This window comes from Tupaia chinensis, unplaced genomic scaffold, assembly GCF_000334495.1.
Source record: "Tupaia chinensis unplaced genomic scaffold, TupChi_1.0 Scaffold149560_1, whole genome shotgun sequence".
Classification (NCBI taxonomy): Eukaryota; Metazoa; Chordata; class Mammalia; order Scandentia; family Tupaiidae; genus Tupaia; species Tupaia belangeri.
Window position 1 is genome coordinate 1889326 of NW_006209405.1, and position 18136 is coordinate 1907461.

At 40.3% G+C, this 18136-nt stretch overlaps 1 protein-coding gene across 2 annotated transcripts in view; it reads left to right on the forward strand.

Moving 5' to 3' along the window:
- Positions 1–18136, forward strand: part of PHF6 (PHD finger protein 6) — a 66310-nt gene that overhangs the window by 41061 nt on the left and 7113 nt on the right. Inside the window, exons 5-8 of one of the 2 annotated variants that reach the window (XM_006171428.2) lie at positions 2347–2516; positions 2675–2818; positions 6975–7079; positions 10302–10435. In XM_006171428.2, the coding sequence (XP_006171490.1) occupies positions 2347–2516; positions 2675–2818; positions 6975–7079; positions 10302–10435 (553 nt within the window). The remainder of the gene's footprint in view (positions 1–2346; positions 2517–2674; positions 2819–6974; positions 7080–10301; positions 10436–18136) is intronic. The other variant, XM_006171429.2, reaches the window with a different exon arrangement.

Genomic DNA, 18136 nt, shown 5'->3' on the forward strand with positions numbered 1-18136 from the left:
GAAAGACAACCATTCTGAATAGGGTCTCATGCTGCAATCTCCCATTGTCCCCAGCCAGTCAGTCATGGGCAAAAATCTCTCTCTCTCTCTCTCATGAGTGCACATGCCCTCTGGCAAAAAAAATATTTTAAAATTGTCAGTGTGAATGAATATGTAAAGTAGGTACTATGTACTGACCCTAAAGTTGGTATGATGTTAAGGTCAGAAACTATATTTAATTGACTTCTCTGTCTTCACAGGGAGAGTTAGTCACATGAATTTGTCTTGTTGCCTATAAAACACTATCTAATAACTTTTACTGTTTCCCTTAATTCCCTAAAATTCTACCAGAGAAACGTGACATTCATATAAATTATTACTGTTTTGCAAACAATCTAATACTTGCAGTTCCATGAGTATATATATGTTCAGGTATGCTAAGTGAATTGCCCTTTTCTTATCATAATGAATGTACTTTTATTTCTAAAAAACAAAACACCTTTAAAGTATTAGGGGAGATATTAGCATCTGACATTAGAAGTTAGGTATACTTTTCCATTGAGAAATTGGTTTCTAGACTTAGCAATAACATAGTAAAGGAAAAAAAGAAATGAAGGCATTTGAGTTGTGCCTAAAACTTTCTATAGTTTGACCCTAAGACAATAGAACATTTGGGTATTGTACATTTTTTGGTTCTAAATACATTATCTTATGCATAGTAGACCCTCGATAAATAAAATTTTTATAGTGAATAAAACGTTTTCCATTATTTGTAGAAATTTCTTTCAATTGCTGGGGGATACACTTCTATCTAGTTTAGTTGTAGATGACTTCCTTGTGGAATGTGTTCATTCAGTTTTCTTTTTCTTCTTTTTTTGTTAGGTTTTTGCCACAAGGTGTGCGCATTCACCAGAGAGAGACAGAGGGAAAGTGAGAAATTACCCCTAGCGGGGATGGCCACACCACTATCCCCTCTCCTCCATTATCCTGGAATTTTTGGACACACACACACACACACACACACACACACACACACGTGACTGGCATGATTTTTTTTGGGGGGGGAGACAGGTTTTTGTTATAGAGTACATGCGCTCACCTGAAAGACACAGAGAGACAGAAAGCGAGAAATCACTCCCCTGGGGAGGATGGCCATGCTGCAGTCCCTTCTCCTCCATTCTCTTCTCAGGATCTTGGGCATGCACACACACACACCTGGTGTGAGTTTAAGCCACTGGGTCCTGGACTCAAGCTATTGTTGACTACATGGGAATCCAGTGACATAGCCATGACACCAACTGCTGGTCCCAAGCCTGGCATGATTTGTAAGCCACCAAGTTCAGGACTTGAACCACAGTTGGCCGTGTAGGAGTCCAGCATCTTAACCCATGCTGCCTGCTGGGCCCTCTTTTTCTTTTGTTTAGTTTAGTTTAGTTATTTTATGAGTGAGAAAGACAGTCATGCACCCCGTAGGTCTTCAGACTGTGGTGTACCTCCACTCCAATCTCAGCCGGCCTGGACCCCAAGCATGCATTCATGCACCCAGCATATTCTGGGAGGTTCTGGGATGCAAACCTAGGACACATTTCCCACGTGGGTCCAGTTGCATTACTTTTAAGCCACTGCCTGGCCCCTGAATTTGTTGAGTCAGTTTTCAAGATAGTTCGAAGAGAGATCTAGGTCAGTGTTATCCCGTAGAACTTTTCCGTGAAGATGGAACTACCTATATTTATGCTGTACAGGACAGTTGCAGCTAGCCACATGTAGCTGATAAGCTCCTGAAATGTGGTCAGCGTGGCTGAGAAACTGAAGTTTTAATTTTTTTCTTTATAACTGATGTAAAAAATGTAGAGCCACATGTTGCCAGTGGTTGCTACTGCTAATTATACAGAGTGAATATACTGAATCTATTTTTCCTCATTACGGTAAGTTGATTTTCTTGATAAGTGTTCTAATTTCACCAACAATGTGAGGTTAAACTCCAAAACCTATAGTAATGTAAATAATACAAGAACTAATTCTAAAAATTGATTAGAGTTTGAAAGTATCTACTGAATTATAAAAACAGTCAAGATCACAGAACTCATTATTATAGAATTACACGTTTGAAAGAAATAATTAAGGTTACAATGATTCTAATAAAACTAGAAATAATTAAGATAAGGCCATAATTATTCTGATAAAACCAGAAATAATGAAGGTTGCAAACTAGCTTTTATATTTGATTTTTGTTGCATTTATCATAGACCATTTCTCCTCATTTTGGGAGATGATATCATTGCAAGGACAAACATAGGTCCTAAGGACCCATGAGCTCATGCTCATTTTAAAAGATCGGTCCATATAAAGCTTTTGTTCATTTTTAAGCAGCTGATTTAGAAGAAAGTTTTAACGAACATGAACTGGAGCCCTCATCACCTAAAAGTAAAAAGAAAAGTCGCAAAGGAAGGCCAAGAAAAACTAATTTTAAAGGCCTGTCGGAAGATACCAGGTCCACGTCCTCTCACGGAACAGATGAAATGGAAAGTAGTTCCTATGTGAGTAGAGAACGGTTGGATCCTTACTTTTTTGTCGTACCATGAATATTTCATTTAAACTGACTGTAGGTAAAGTTGTCATTTGAAATGCTAAATAGGCTTGAAATACTAAAAGCATAATTTTGTGGATCTATTTTTTTTTTCTTTTACATTTGCAGAGAGATAGGTCTCCACACAGAAGCAGCCCTAGTGACACCAGGCCTAAATGTGGATTTTGTCATGTAGGGGAGGAAGAAAATGAAGCAAGAGGAAAGCTGCATATATTCAATGCCAAGAAGGCAGCTGCACACTATAAGTGTATGGTAAGCATGGTTCTTTTGGTGTGCTTTTAAGCCTAGGTTTTTTTTGGAAATCACTTAACTAGTAAGCAGATATAGCACTTCCCGTTCCACAGCATTACCATTTTCAAGTTATGAATAGCGTGTTCTGTAATCCTAAATGTTAATATGAAAAACATAAGAGGACCCCAGAAAGTCTGGAAAATGGAATTCAAGTATGAGTTTATTTTGGTGAAAAAAAAAAAAAAAAAGAAATCCTAGCCAGCAGGTGGCGCGAAGGTTGGGAAGGCTGAATCCCACATGGCGGACTGCGTGGTTTGAGTCCTAGACCCAGTGGCTTGAAACATGTTCGTGTGTGCATGAGCACACATGTGCACACACATGCCCAGAATCCTGAGAGAACAGAGAAGAAGGGATTGTGGCAGCATCATCTTCCCCCCATCTTCTGGGGGATGATTTCTCACTTTCCTGTCTCTCTGTCTCTGACTCTTTCTCCAGTGAGCACATAAACCTAATAGCAAAACTATAAAAAAAAAGAAAATTGAAATCTGTGTAGTTTTTGTTTTAATAATATGTATTTTCCACAACATTTTTTACTTGCCCAAGGGCACACGGAACCACCAGAGAGAGAGAGGAAGAGAGAGAGAGAGAGAGAGAAAGCACCCCTCAGTTATGATCATGTTGAAATCCCTTCCCCTCCATTTTTCCATCTTGTCAGGATTTTGAACATGCATGCACATGCACCTGGTGTGTTTTGCAAACCAGTGGGATTGGGGCTCAAATTATAGTCAGCCCTGTAGGATCTTGCTCCCTTAACCACTAGCTTATGTGTCTAATCCTTTATGAACTTTTTGAAATTCTTCATAAAAGCCATTATTTTTAGGAGAATTTGAAAAATTCTTAATCCTAATTATACTTACCATATGCAGGATAATCTGTAATTATTTCATAATAAAAACTTTCAGGCACATAGATATATTAGATCTTCATTACAACCTAATAAATATCTCTATTGTTGTATTTATTTAAAATAACTATTTTATTTAACAATTTATTATTTCTTTTCTTTTTTTTGGAGAGGTTTTTGCTATAGAGCATGTGTGATCGCCGGAAAGACAGATAGACAGAGAGACAGAAAGTGAGAAATCACCCCCCAAGGGGGATGGCCACGCCACAATCCCTTCTCCTCCATTCTCCTCTTGGGATCTTGGGCACGCATGCACACGTGCCTGGCGTGAGTTTAAGCCACCAGGTCTGGGACTCGAACCACGATCAACTATATGAGAGTCCAGCAACTTAGCCATTACGCTAACTGCTGGTCCCATGTTTGTTTATTTTAATTGGACCAGTGAGGGACAAAGTAAGAGAAACAAAGAGAAAGAAGGAAAACGAGAAAGCAAGCTGCCAGGTTCAGGACTTGAAACGTGATCAGCCATGTGGCATTCCAGCACCTTTAACCACCATGCCACCTGCCGGCCCCTCTGTTATTGTATTTCATACATTATGTTGCAATTATTAATTTATGAGCCTTTCTCTTCTAACTCTAAAATTCCTTGAAAATTTTCCTTTGCATCCCTAGATCCAGGCCTGACTTACAGAACACATCAATGTTTTTGAATTAGAGCATATTGAATTACTCATTCCATTTATGATTAAAATTTTTGTTTTAAGATAATTATTTTATTTCATTTATTATCATCACTATTTGTTTAATTTGACCAGAGAGAGACCAAGAGAAAGGGAAAGTAGGAAAGCAAGCCTCTAGGTCCAGGACTTGAACTGCAATCAGCCATGTGGGAGTCCAGCACCTTAACCACCATACCACCTACTAGTCCCCATGATTAAGTTTTTAAAATTATATGTGTATATAATATTATATACATGATATATATTATATATAATTATATGAGTGTGTGTATATATATAACACACACACACACACACACACCAGGGGAATGACCAAATTGCAGTCCCTTTTCCCCATTCTCCTCTTGGGATTTAGACACATATGTACATGTACCTCGAGTGATTATTAAGCCGTCAGGTCTGAGACTTTACTGCGGTCAGCCATGTGTGAGTACAGCACCTTAACCACTATACCACCTACTGGTCCCTTAAAAGTATATTTTTATGTCAGACGTTCTTTTCTTCTTAGTTTGCTCTAGGGCACGTGTACTAACCTGGGAGAGAGAGGGAGAAGGGAAAGTGAAAAAGCACATCCCAGGGGGGATGACCACATTCCAATCCTTTCTTCATTCTCCTATTGGGAATTTGGGCAGGTACACACAAATGTGCCCAATGTGTTTTTCTTTTTCTTTTTTTTTGAGAGTTTGTTGTTATTGTTGTTGTTGCTATGGGGTGAGTGTACTCGCCAGAAAGACAGAGACAGAAAGTGAGAAATCACCCCCCAGGGGGGATGGTCACTCCGCAGTCCCTTCTCCTCCAGTCTCTTCTCGGGATCTTGGGCACACACGCACACGTGCCTGGTGTGAGTTTAAGCCATCGGTGTCCAGGACTCAAACTGTGGTTGACTACATGGGAGTCCAGTGACATAGCCCTTATGCTAACTGCTGGTCCCCCCAACATGTTTTTCAAGCCACTAAGTCCACGCAGCCTGCCATGTGGGATCCAAGCTACCTTCCCACCATGCCATCTGACCGGCCCCAGCTTATCCAGAGTGCATATCAGATTTACCTGGGGAGATATTTCCAAAATGCATATGCTTAGTACCCCCATGGAGCAGATCCAAAAAATGTTTATTTTGGGGTAGGGGTAGAACTTAGGTGCTTCTCATTTGCATCTGTGGTTGAAATTTGCCAATTTAAGCTGTTTTCAGTTTCTGCTAAATGGTGTGTGCACTTGCTGGAGAAAGGCAGAGAGAGAGAGAGAAATCACCCTCCCAGGGGGGTGGCCATGCTGCAGTCCCTTCTCCATTGTCTTCTCGGGGTTTTAGGCATGCATGCACACACACCCCAGAGTGATTTTCAAGCTACTCAGTCTACAACATGAACTGTGCAGTCAGCTACGTGCGATCCACCCACCTCAACCTCTACGTCATTGGCTGGCCCTAAACTGTGTTTTTTTGTTTGTTTGTTTTTGTTTTTTAAGGTTTTTGCCATAGGGTGCATGCATTCACCAGCGAGAGACAGACAGAGAAAAAGTGAAAAATTATCCCTCCAGGGGGCATTGCCACACTGTCCTCCATTCTCCTCTCAGGATTTTGGGTACATATGCACATATACCTGGGGTGGTTTTCAAGCTGCCAGGTCCAGTCAGTCTGCAGTCAGCCATGTGGGAGTCTAGCGCTTTAACCACCACACCTTAACTGGTTTTTTAAAGAATTATTTAATTTAATTTATTATTTTTCATTTGACTAGAGAGAGACAGAGAAGGGAGAAAAAGAGAAAGGAAAAATGAGAAAGCAGACCTCGAGATCTGGGACTATCGAACCACTATTAGCCATGTGGGAGTCCAGCACCTTAACCACCATGCCACTGCCAGCCCTTCCCCCTTAACTGTTTATTAATACATAGAAATGTGAAACAGTTGAGGCAACAGGGCACTGACATTTTTGAAATCTTCATTGTTTGAAGCAGGGTATTTAGTCTTGGCTCCACACTAGTGATCTTATTAGATCATCAGAAAAGTCATGGTGTACTTTTCTGTTTTTCGGTGCAAAAATGTGTCATGACTTTCCCGACGACCCAATAGTTTTATTTCACTGTCTTTGATTTGGGTGGGTTTTTTTTATTTTTAGTTTTTGGTATCAGGCACATGTGCTCGCCAGAGAGAGACAGAGACAGAGATGGGGGGAAAGCAGTAAATCACTCCCCTAGGGGGTATGGCCACACCACAATCCCTTGTCAAGTTCCAGTCTCCTCTTGGGATTTTGGGCATGCACGCATAGGCATACAGCATGATTCTCAAGGGTCTGGGACTTGAACCACACAGATGGCCATGTAGAATCAAGCCGCCTTAACCTCCACGTCACCTGCTGGCCCCTGATTTGGGTTGCAGTTTAATGAGCTGTGAATATGTTTAAAATATTTGAGTTGGTACTTGATTATTAAGGAATGATCTTTCTCAGGATGTTAAAGGAACATAACATGTTTGTTACCTTGCTTCATCTGTCTGTCATAAGGATTCTGAACAGTAATGTGCCTGCCTTTTTCCCTTCTAGCTATTCTCTTCTGGCACAGTCCAGCTCACAACAACATCGAGAGCAGAATTTGGAGATTTTGATATTAAAACTGTACTTCAGGAGATTAAGCGAGGAAAAAGAATGGTCTGTGGTTTTTGTATTTGTTTCACAGTATTATTCTTGAATTTCTGTTTTATATTTAGAACACGTCTCACATTTATCTAGTCATCAAAAATTTAATATAAAGTAGCTCATATGTTAAAGAAAAGTACATATTTGACTTATGTGTAATAAAGGATGTTACTGAACCTGCTCTTTCTACGTTAACTTCATTACTTCAGAGAATTAGACAGAGAATATTTGTATTTCAGAGTATTTGTGAGCACTTTAATAAAATAAGATATGAATGTGGCAAACCTTATTAAGTTTAAAATGTCATCATATTGTGTAACTTTGCTTAAAGAAAAATTTCATAACTGTAATATAGCAATAAGAACTTCCTCATGTTAACTTTTTAATTTTTTTGAAAGGAAAGTTCTTTTGAGGGAGTGCTTCAGTTTTAGTTAAAGTGCCCATAAACAGCTATGTCTTTTAAGATATTTATCATAACTTTAAAGTTGCCTTTATAAAATGCACCTTAGTCTCATGTTTTAAAATATACTGAATTACTAAGAGATACTGGCATTTATTGATTGCTTCTTTAAAGCTTATGAATAATATAAAATGTCAAGGCATATAAAAATCTTTGTTGTTGTTAGGTTTTTGCCATAGGGCACATGTGCTCATTGGAGAGAAATAGCGAGAGACGGGGAAATCGAGAGATCACCCCCTGGGGGCATGGCTACCCTACAATCCCTTCTCCATTATCCTCCTGGGATTTGGGGCACGCACACCTACACACCCTGCGTGATTTCCAAGCTGCCAGGTCTAGAACACAACCATGGTTGATACTGTGGGATTCTGGTGGTTTAACCACCAGGCTACCTGCTGACCCGGAAACGTCTTTAAGACAGCGTTTGTTTCTATAAATGGCTTTAATGTTTGATTTGTTGTTGTTGTTGTGAAATGTTTCAAACTTCAGAATTAGAAAGACCAGTAATGCCCGTCTATTCTCTTGATTCATCAACTATCGAGAATCTTCAGCACCCATTTTATCTATGCCTTTTATTCTTGTTGTTTGAAGTGTTTCGTAGCAGAGCTCAGACATTGTATTATTCCAGTTTTACATAGTTCAGTATAGACCTCTTAAAAACTGGACATGTTCCTCCCCAACCACAATGTCATCACACCTTATATAAGTTAACAATAATTTTTTTTTGAGAGATTTTCACTGTAGGGTGCGTGCGCTCGCCAGACAGAGAGAGACATAGAGACAGAAAGCGAGAAATCACCCCCCGGGGGGATGGTCACGCCGCAATCCCGTCTCCTCCATTCTCCTCTCGGGATCTTGGGCATGCACGCACACGCGCCCGGCGTGAGTTTTAAGCCACCGGGTCCAGGACACGAACCGCGGTCGACTATGTGGGAGTCCAGCGACATAGCCATTACGCTAACTGCTGGTTCCCACAATAATTTTTTTTAGAGAGATTTTTGCAATAGGGCACATGTGCTCATTAGAGAGACAGATAGAAAACAAGAAATCACCCCTTGGGGGCATGGCCATGCCGCAATCCCTCTTGGGATTTTGGACATGCATGCATGCACATTGCAACGTATGTTTTAAGCCACCAGACCTGGCACTCGAACCATGGTCGACTACATGGGAGTCCAGCCATGTAACCATTATGCCATCTGCTGGTCCCAAAAGTAGTTTTTCAATGTCATTTAATACACAGTTCATGTTTATATTTCCCCAACGGTCTCAAAACTATCTCTGTAAGGTTGATTTGTTGGACTTGAAATCTACAGGAGGACCACATGTTACATTTGGCTCTTTTTTAATCCTTTAAAGTAATTTCAACCAGTTCCTCCTTCATCTCTTTGTCGTTGTCTATATTTTGTCTTTTGTTTGCTGTTATTGAATAAAATGAATTAATGGTCCTGTAGAAAGTACCACATATTTTTATGTTTGCTTTTTCACAAACCACTTAACGTGTCCCTGTATCCACTATATTTTCTTTTAAAGTAGAAGTTACATTTAAAGGCATGGTTAGATTGAGTTTCACCTTTTGAGGGACTAAGGATACTTCAAAGATGGGACCATTTCATTCCTATTTTAACACATCAGACAGATAATGTCTAGTGCTGGGATTCAGGTTGTGAGTCTGATCCCTCCATTGTCAGGTCCCCCTTCAGTCTTTCATGTCATGGTTTCAGACTTGTCTGATCTCCGAATCACTGGAAATGGCTCTTTCTTTGTGGAATTACATATTCAAAATCTATATCGAAGACTGTTGATATTATCTCTCCTGTGTAGATCCAATTCAGTTTATTGATAATTCGACTGTTCTTTTAACAATGAAACTTTTTATCACAGAACCTGTAGAACTGAAGAAGAAATCAAGGGCCAAGCACTTCATCATATCATGTAGAGCAATGTGTGTCATACAGCCAAAGTCCAAATGGCTGACTGGGATAACGTTCAGTCCCCTGGATCAACTGCTGTTTCCCCCTGCACTGTTGAGGTTGGGGTAAACACTAGCCTAGCATTTCTGCTCCCAAAGAAATTAGCCCATGAAGGTGTTCCCCAACCCCTCTGAAAGTAAAGGGGCACCCTAGAAAAAAGACTGTGAGACGTTCTCCAATAAAGCAGTCTGCTTGACCTTTCATTTCTCACACTTACTTAACTATGAAACCAGATTTTCAACAGGCACTTTTAATTTCGGAATGTTCTTTAGGCAGGGCTGAACTGAGCCACATTGAAAAGTCTCCAGCCCCTTTAGCCTCCCTCTGCCTAGTTGGTAGTGACCCTTCTCAGAGAGAATTGATTTCCTGCTTTTTCATTCTTTCCCCAGTGTAGAAAAGGATCAGATCTCGGGGAGGAGAAGACGTCAACCAGTAAAATACACAATATCATTCTTTTTTTGTGTTTGGCAGCATTAAGGAATATCTCTTCTATACTTAGATGGCAGATCTCTGATGATGGCTAGTGTGGCTCTTCTAATGAGCTGGTGATTTACAAATGCTCAGTAATGAAAATATATGGGATAACTTAGAATTCAAAGGTTTATCTAAGTATGGTGTTAAGTTACAGTCTTATTTAAATTGCGTACCATATAACAAGTTCAGTGTACTCTTTTTCAACAGAAAATGGCTGCTGCTTTCCTTGTAAACTGGAATGTTTGGTTGAAATATGACTAAAATAGAATAAGATTGCATAAACTTGGAAATGATGCTTACGATTGTAATTTCTCTTTCCTTACTCAGAAATGTACACTTTGCAGTCAGCCCGGCGCTACTATTGGATGTGAGATAAAAGCCTGTGTGAAGACTTACCATTACCACTGTGGGGTACAAGACAAAGCGAAATACATTGAAAATATGTCACGAGGAATTTACAAGTAAGAAAACAATTGTCCATTTTCCTAAATATGACAGTAAGTAACTGCCCATACATACGAATAGATGATATTAGTTGACTTGCTCTCTGTTCTTAGGTGGTTTTAGTCAAGTATAGAGTACTGAGTATATTATATAAGGGATTAGCATTCATCCATTATGAACGTGCTTACCGTGTTAAGAGTGGACATACACTAGTGATCAAAGCGTACTGTGTCCTCATGAAGCCTACAGTCTACTGAGAGAGACCTATTGATTAAAGCCAGATAAGTAAATATACAAACTACGTAAGTGCTCGAAAGAAGTTACGAAGTACTATTGAGAGCACATAAGAAAGTAAAGCTGGGGCCAGTATGTGGCATGGTGGTTAAGAAGCTGGACTCCCATGCAGCCGACCGTGGTTTGAGTCTTGGACTTGGCAGCTTGCTTTCTCACTTTGTCTTTCAGTCTGTTGAGTGCACGTGCCCTAAGCAAATTAAAAAAATAAAACTAATAATAAAATAACATTTTTCTTAAAAAAAAAAAAAAAAAAAAGAAAGAAAGGTAACTTAGTCTGTGCTAGAAGGTGGTTAAGAGTTTTCTGAAGGAAATGGTGCTTCGAAGGTGAATGAAGAATGAGGTGAGAGGTTGGGAGTCTTCAAGGCATGGAGAACAGCATGTGTAAGACACTCCAGTGGCACACAGAAGCAAAGGTAGAAATGGCGCCATCTGGTGGTCTAGCGGTTAAGGCAGCTGGATCAGCGTGCCCAACTGTTCATTTTGACTACTGGACCCAGCAGCTTGAAAAACACATGTGGCACATATGCATGCGTGCCCAAAATCCTGACAGGAGAGAGAGATGGAGAAGGAATTGCAATGTGACCATGTCCCATGGTGCGTACTTTCTCATTTTCTCTCTCTGTCTCTCTGGAAATCACAGGCACCCTCTGGCAATTTTTTTTTAAATGAGCAAGAAACGAGACAAGTTAAGAGGTGATCACTGATGGTCCAGATGAGAATTGTTAGTAGTTTAGACTAGGATGTAGTTATGAAGGCAGAAAGCCAAAAGAGTCTCTTGGAAGGGTGATGAAGAGTAAGGTTTGGACATTTGGAATTTTGTATCACTTTTTTTTTAATGGAACTTCTACTTCCCTGTGCTGCCTCAGACTACTGGAATCAGTGTACATCTGTAGTGGTTTCATTTGTTCAGTCATATGGAGAGTAAGTTGGTAGGGGTCCCTGAACTTTTGACTTGCCTTAGAGAGTTGTAAAGTACTTCCTTTCTTTTGCATGCCTCACATATAATAAACCAGTGCCTTCAAAGTCTGTTTTCCTGTGTAAGAAGCAGTTTACAGTCACCAAGTCATTTGGGTACATGCATAAAGTACTAATGCTGTATTACAAAATTTGACAAGTTTTATAAGAAAGGTACAAATGTTTTTCAAGTGAGTTTGAGCACTCATTTAAGGAACTGATGATTCCTGTGTTTAAAAAGGTTCAGCACAAAGCGAGAGATGGGGAACTTCTTGGTTCATTCCATAAAGCTTGCAGAACTGTGATACCAAACCTGACAAAAATTCATTAAAAGAAAAACAAACCATAGACCAATCTCACTTTTATACACATGCATACATACATATTTACACACACACACACAAATCTCTAAATATATTAGTAAATCAAACTCCGTACTCTAAGAATTTAAAGACTGTTCAAAATTAGTAAATAGACCCAGCTACAATAGTGCAGGAGGTAAGGTGCTACTGTGTGATACTGGACTCAGTGGAGGCTCTGGGTTCAGATCCTGGGTTGACCTCAACGCAACCAATGAGCCCATAGGTACTCGTGATCCTGGCTGGTGGGAAAGCTGGCACAGAGGTGAAACCCGCTTGAGGAAGCCTGCCTGCCTCTCTCATTAAATAAATTAATAAACTTTTAAAAATTAGGAAATATATTAATGTGATCTATTCTAATTAATTGAGACTCCTATCACCTTCCTGGTGGATGGTGGAAAGACATTTGACAACATTCAACTTCAGTTTCTGAAATTTTTAATCAGAATGGGCACACATATGCATATGAGAGAGAGAGACTGATCCTCAACAGGGTCTTGTCATACCCCAATCCCTTTCCACAGCCCTGCAGCTCCTCAGGATCTTGGGTGCCTGCCACATGTACCTGGAGTGATTTCAGGCCAACTTGGGAATAAAAACCTGTGTTCACCATGTGGCTTCTAGCATTTCAGGGCACTGTGTTGCTGCTGCACCACAGCAGCTGGGCCAATTTTTAAATTTTAAAGTAACATAATAAGAGTGGTTTTGAGGGACCAGCAGTTTGCGTAAAGGCTATGTCACTGGACTCCCACGTAGTCGACTGTGGTTTGCGTCCCGGACTCAGTGGCTTAAAACTCACGCCGGGCGCGTGTGCGTGCATGCCCAAGATCCCAAGAGGAGAAGGGATTGTGGCGTGGCCATCCCCCCTGGGGGGTGATTTCTTACTTTCTGTCTCTCTGTCTCTCTCTGTCTGTCTGGCGAGCGCACACGCCCTATAGCAAAAACCTCTCAAAAAAAAAAAAAAAAAGAGGGGTTTTGGTAACCTGGGAATCTTAATAGGGCATTTATGGGGACACAGCAAATAGCTTATTTAGTTTTAAAGTAAAGGAACAATGTCCTTACCCAGGAGTGCACCTCAGAATCACCTGGGTGGATGGGGCCTTTGAAAATTATATGCCTGCTACTCACCCGACCATTTTCTCCCTCCCCGCCCCTCCACACACTCACACCCCACAGAGATCTAAATTCAGTAGTTCTGGGTTGAGACTCACCATACAGTGACTTCTCAGATGTTGCTCTTTTTCATCTCTAATTGAGAACCGTTCACCTAAATGCAATAAGTTCAGACTCAGAACAAGGCAAGAGCACAGATCGCCAACATTACTTTCAGTGTTCTCTAGGGGTAAGCTGGTGTAATAAGAAAAGTAAGAAAATGTAAAATCAGTAAAATGATCAATATTTGTTATCGAGATCATTGTCTACCGAGGACTACCCACTCTGAATTTATCAAAAGTGAGAGCTTAGTAAGGTGAGTGAATATGAGATGACTTTTAAAAAACAATTCCAGTAATAACTAGTTAGAAAGTATTTAAAAAGGTAAAGTAAATGTGGAAAAATGTAAAAATAATTAATTAAAAAAAGGGTCATCCCCATAGTGTACTGGTTAAGCTCTGTATGTAAAAGAACCGAATATTACATGGTGACCATGGTTCAAATCTGGCTCTGGTAGCTTGAAAAACACACCAGGTCTGTGTGCATTCATGCCCTAAATTCTGATGGGATGGAGAAATGGAAGAAAAAGGATTATGATGTGATCATACCCATCAGGGGTTGCTTTCTCTCCTCCTTTCCCTCTCTCCCTCTCTCCTCTCTCTCTGGCCAGTGCACACCCCCTTTGACAATAAAATAAGTTTTTTTGTTTGTTTGTTTTGGAGAGGTTTTTTTTGCCATAGGGCGCATGAGCTCACCAGACAGACAGAGAGAGACAGAGAGACAGAAAGTGAGAAATCACCCCCTGGGGGTATGGCCACACCGTAATCCCTTCTCCTCCATTCTCCTCTCGGGATCTTGGGCATGCACGCACACGCGCCTGGCGTGAGTTCTAAGCCACCGGGTCTGGGACGAGAACCGCGGTCAACTACATGGGAGTCCAGCAACATAGCCATTATGCTAACTGCTGGTCCCCCATAAAATAATTTTTTAAAAAACCGTAGGGCTAGCCAGTGGAATGGTGGGTAAGGTGGCTGGATCTGACATGGCTGACAGTGCCATTTGAGTCCAGGACCCTGTGGCTTGAAAAACACACCAGGCATGTGTACATGCATGCTGAAAGTCCCAAGAAGAGAATGGAGAGGGGATGGCAGCATGGCCATGACCCCCTCAGAGGTGCTTTCTCACTTTCTCCCCTGTCCCCTATAAAGCACCATGCCCTATCATAAAACAACCAAAAAAAAAAAAAAAAAGATGAAGAAAGAAAGAAAAAGAAAAAAGAGGGGCATGCAGGTGGTGTGATGGGTTAAGGCGCTGAACTCCCATATAGCCAACCATGGTTCTAGTCCCAGACCCAGTGTCTTGAAATTCATGCCAAGTATATGTGCATGTATGCCCAAAAGCCCAAGAGGAGAATGGAGGAAAAGGGATTGCAGCATGGCCCTACCCCCTGTGGGGTGATTTCTCACTTTCCCTCTCTCTTTTTCCAGAGAGCATGCAGGTGCCTGTGCACACATGCTGTAGGTGAGCCTTTCTATCTTTAAAAAAAAAAATGCATTTTAGGGGACCAGTAGGTGGCACGGTAGTTAAGTTGCTGGACTCCCACGTGGCCAACCTCAGTTCAAGTGCCAGACCTGTGGCTGAAAAATCATGCTACGTGTATGTGCATGTATGCCTAAAATCCCAGGAGGAGAATGGAGGAGAAGGATTGTAACGTGGCCATGTCCCCTGAAGGATGATTCCTCACTTTCCCTCTCTGTCCCTCTCTGGTGAACATATCCAACCTGTGGCAAAACAAACTGGGGCTGGCAGGTGGCATGGTGGTTAAAGTGCTGGGTCCCACATGGCCAACTCTGCAGTTCAAGTCCTGGACCTTGTGGCCTGAAAAACATGCTGGGTTGCATGTGTATGCACGCCCAAAATCCTGAGAAGGGAATGGAGGAAAGGGGATTGAGGCATGGCCATCCTCCCACCCCGGAGGGGAGATTTCTCACTTTCCCTCTTTCTTTGTCTGTCTCTGTCTCTGTCTCTGTCTCTCTCTCTCTCTCTCTCTCTCTCTCTCTCCAGCAAACTCACATGCCGTGTGGCCAAAAAGCCTAAGGAAAAAAGTTAAATTGAAAAAGAAAAGAGTAAAAGTGGTATTATTTTCTATTTATAGTAGTTAGGCTTACTTTATATAGCAGAAAGAAAACAGCTTAAGCAATATAGAGGGTTGCTTTTCACCTAAAAAGGTATGCAGAGGAAAATAGTGAGGCAATTTTTCAGTGTCAAAAACCCAGGATCAGGACCAGCAGATGGCCTAATGGTTACATCACTGGACTGCTATGTAGTTGACGGCTGTTCAAGTCCTGGACCCAGGGGCTTAAAATTCACGCCAGGCACGTGTGCGTGCGTGCGTGCGTGCCCAAAATCTCGAGAGGAGAATGGAGGAGAAGGGATTGTGGTGTGGCCATCCCCCCGGCAGTAATTTCTCACTTTCGGTCTCTCTGTCTCTCTGATGAATACATGCTCCCTGTAGCAAAAATCTCACTCTTGAAAAAAAAAATAAAGAACCCAGGACCATCTTTCTGCTTGTATATGTGTATATATGTTTTCATATGCCTAGGAAAATTCTAGAAGCATACTCAGCACACTTAACAGTTATTACCTCCCATTAATTGCATAGGGATGAAGGAGAAGAGGCAATTTTATATGATTTTAGGGTGTTTGAATATTTTCATGAGCAATATATTATTATTTAAAATACCATTAGCATTTTAAAAATAACAGGCCCATTTTGAACATAAATATTAGACTAGTTGAGAATTACTATGTTTAAATTTTAACTTTATTTAGATACTCTATGATAGTAATTTTTAATTTGGAAAAAATATAAAATACAGGGTCTAGCAGGGGGAATGGTGGTTAAGGTGCTGGACTTCCACGTGACTGACAGCAATTTGAGTCCCAGACCTGACGGCTTGCTTTCTCACTTTATCTCTCTCTATCTCTCTCACGCTTTAATAGCAATTAAAAGAATAATAAATAATAGCAAATACTTCTTTTAAAATATATAAGAATAAACTAAATAGCTTAAATACTGTTACGCAAAGATGACAATTTAAAATTTTTGAAGACACCTGTGTAGTTGTGTATATATATATATGTATATATAAAACAGGATATTCTTATATACGCTATTTTTTAGTTTATGATAGGATGTTTACAGTTGCTGGATAGAGGAGAGAGAGAGTGTGAGAGAAAGAGAAAGAAAGTGAAAAAATATCCCCCCAGAAGGGATGGCCATGCCACAGTCCTTTCTCCTCCATTCTCCTCTTGGAATTTTGGGCACTCATGCACACACATACAGCATGTTTTTCAAGTTGCTGAGTGCGGGACTTGAACTGCATAGTCGTCTATGTAGGATCCAGCCACCTTACCCTCCATACTATCTGCTGGCCCTATGTACTTGTTTTAGAACCTGTTTTCCACTTAGGATATTTGAGGCACATTTTTTTGTGACATTAAGCAGTTTTATGTCTGTTTTACATGTTGCATCTTATGCCTTTTTATGAATATGTTAGTTTGTTTTATCAGTTCCTTTTTTAGATATTATGCAGTTTTTACTTCTTAGGTATTAGAAAACCATGCTTCAGCAACCATCCCTAAACAAAAATATTTGCACTAAAATGCATGGTGATTTGAATTGCTTTTTAACATTTTTTTCACATTTGTTTCTAAAATATGCATATAATATTGATTCTAGATAGACATCATTGAGTTCAAATGAGAGTTCAAATACAAGTAGTTTGGGAAGAGAAAAATGGCTAAGAGGAAGAAATGTAAAGAGGAATTTTCCTGAATGAAGTAGCCTCCCTATCTCCTAAATGTGGGTTACCTTAACATACTAGCCCTATCTGGATCCTGGCGATATTCATACAAAGGGTCTTCAAAAAGTTTGTGGAAAATGCATATAATGAAAAAACTATTCATAGATTTCTCCCTTCTTTCCAATGAAAATAAACTTGTATTTTAATTCCATTTTTTCCAGGAATTTTTTTCTTTATCCATAATACCACATGTATATATACATGCGAGACAGAGAAAGAGAGGAGCTCCCACTACAGAATCCCGTCATACCACCCCCCTCTTCCTCCAGTCCTATAGCGATTCACATGTTGGGCACTCATGCATGTGCTTTGCATGTTTCGGGCTGACCAAGCTGGGGGTTTGAACCAGGCTACATGAGATCCAGCTTCTCTTGACCAGTACATTACCGCTGTGTCATGAAGCCAGCCTTACGCAAGCTTGTTGAAGTTCCCTTGTGTTCAAAGAGCAAAGGAAAAGTATAGAATGATTCATACTTATGTTTGTCCTGTTTTATTGTATTCTTTAAACTGTTTAAATATTAAGATTTTTAAGTGTTAGTCTCTCAGCATGCAAAAATGAGTTCTTTGACAGTAGGGCTCTTGTTTGACAGGTCAGCACCAGTAAAGGACACATGGGAAATACGCCACAGATAAGAAGTAATTTCTAAAAAGATCAAAATTTGTTCTGACAACAAAGGATTTATCCTTTCAGATGAAACTTTCTATTAAACCTGTTTTGAAGTGTACATGAAAATAGAAGTGTCCCAACTCCCCATGTCAGCAGTTACCAAGTTGTTTTCACAGTTGTTTCATCTGTTGTTTTCTTCCGCAGTGTGTTAAGGCAGAATCCCAGATCTCTTGTCATATTATGCCTACATACTTCCCTATGCACCCCTTTTAAAATACAGATGCTTCGTATATAATCACTATCTCACTGTTATGCTTTATAAAATTTACAAGTATTGCTTAGTTTTGTCTCATATCCTGTCCATTTTCACAGTTCCCCAGTAGTCTTGAAAGTGCCTTGTTCTGGTGCTTCGTGACACAAACATGCATTCATTTTATTCACAAAGCGGTCTGGTTTCCTAAAACAATACAGACAGCATGTTCATCA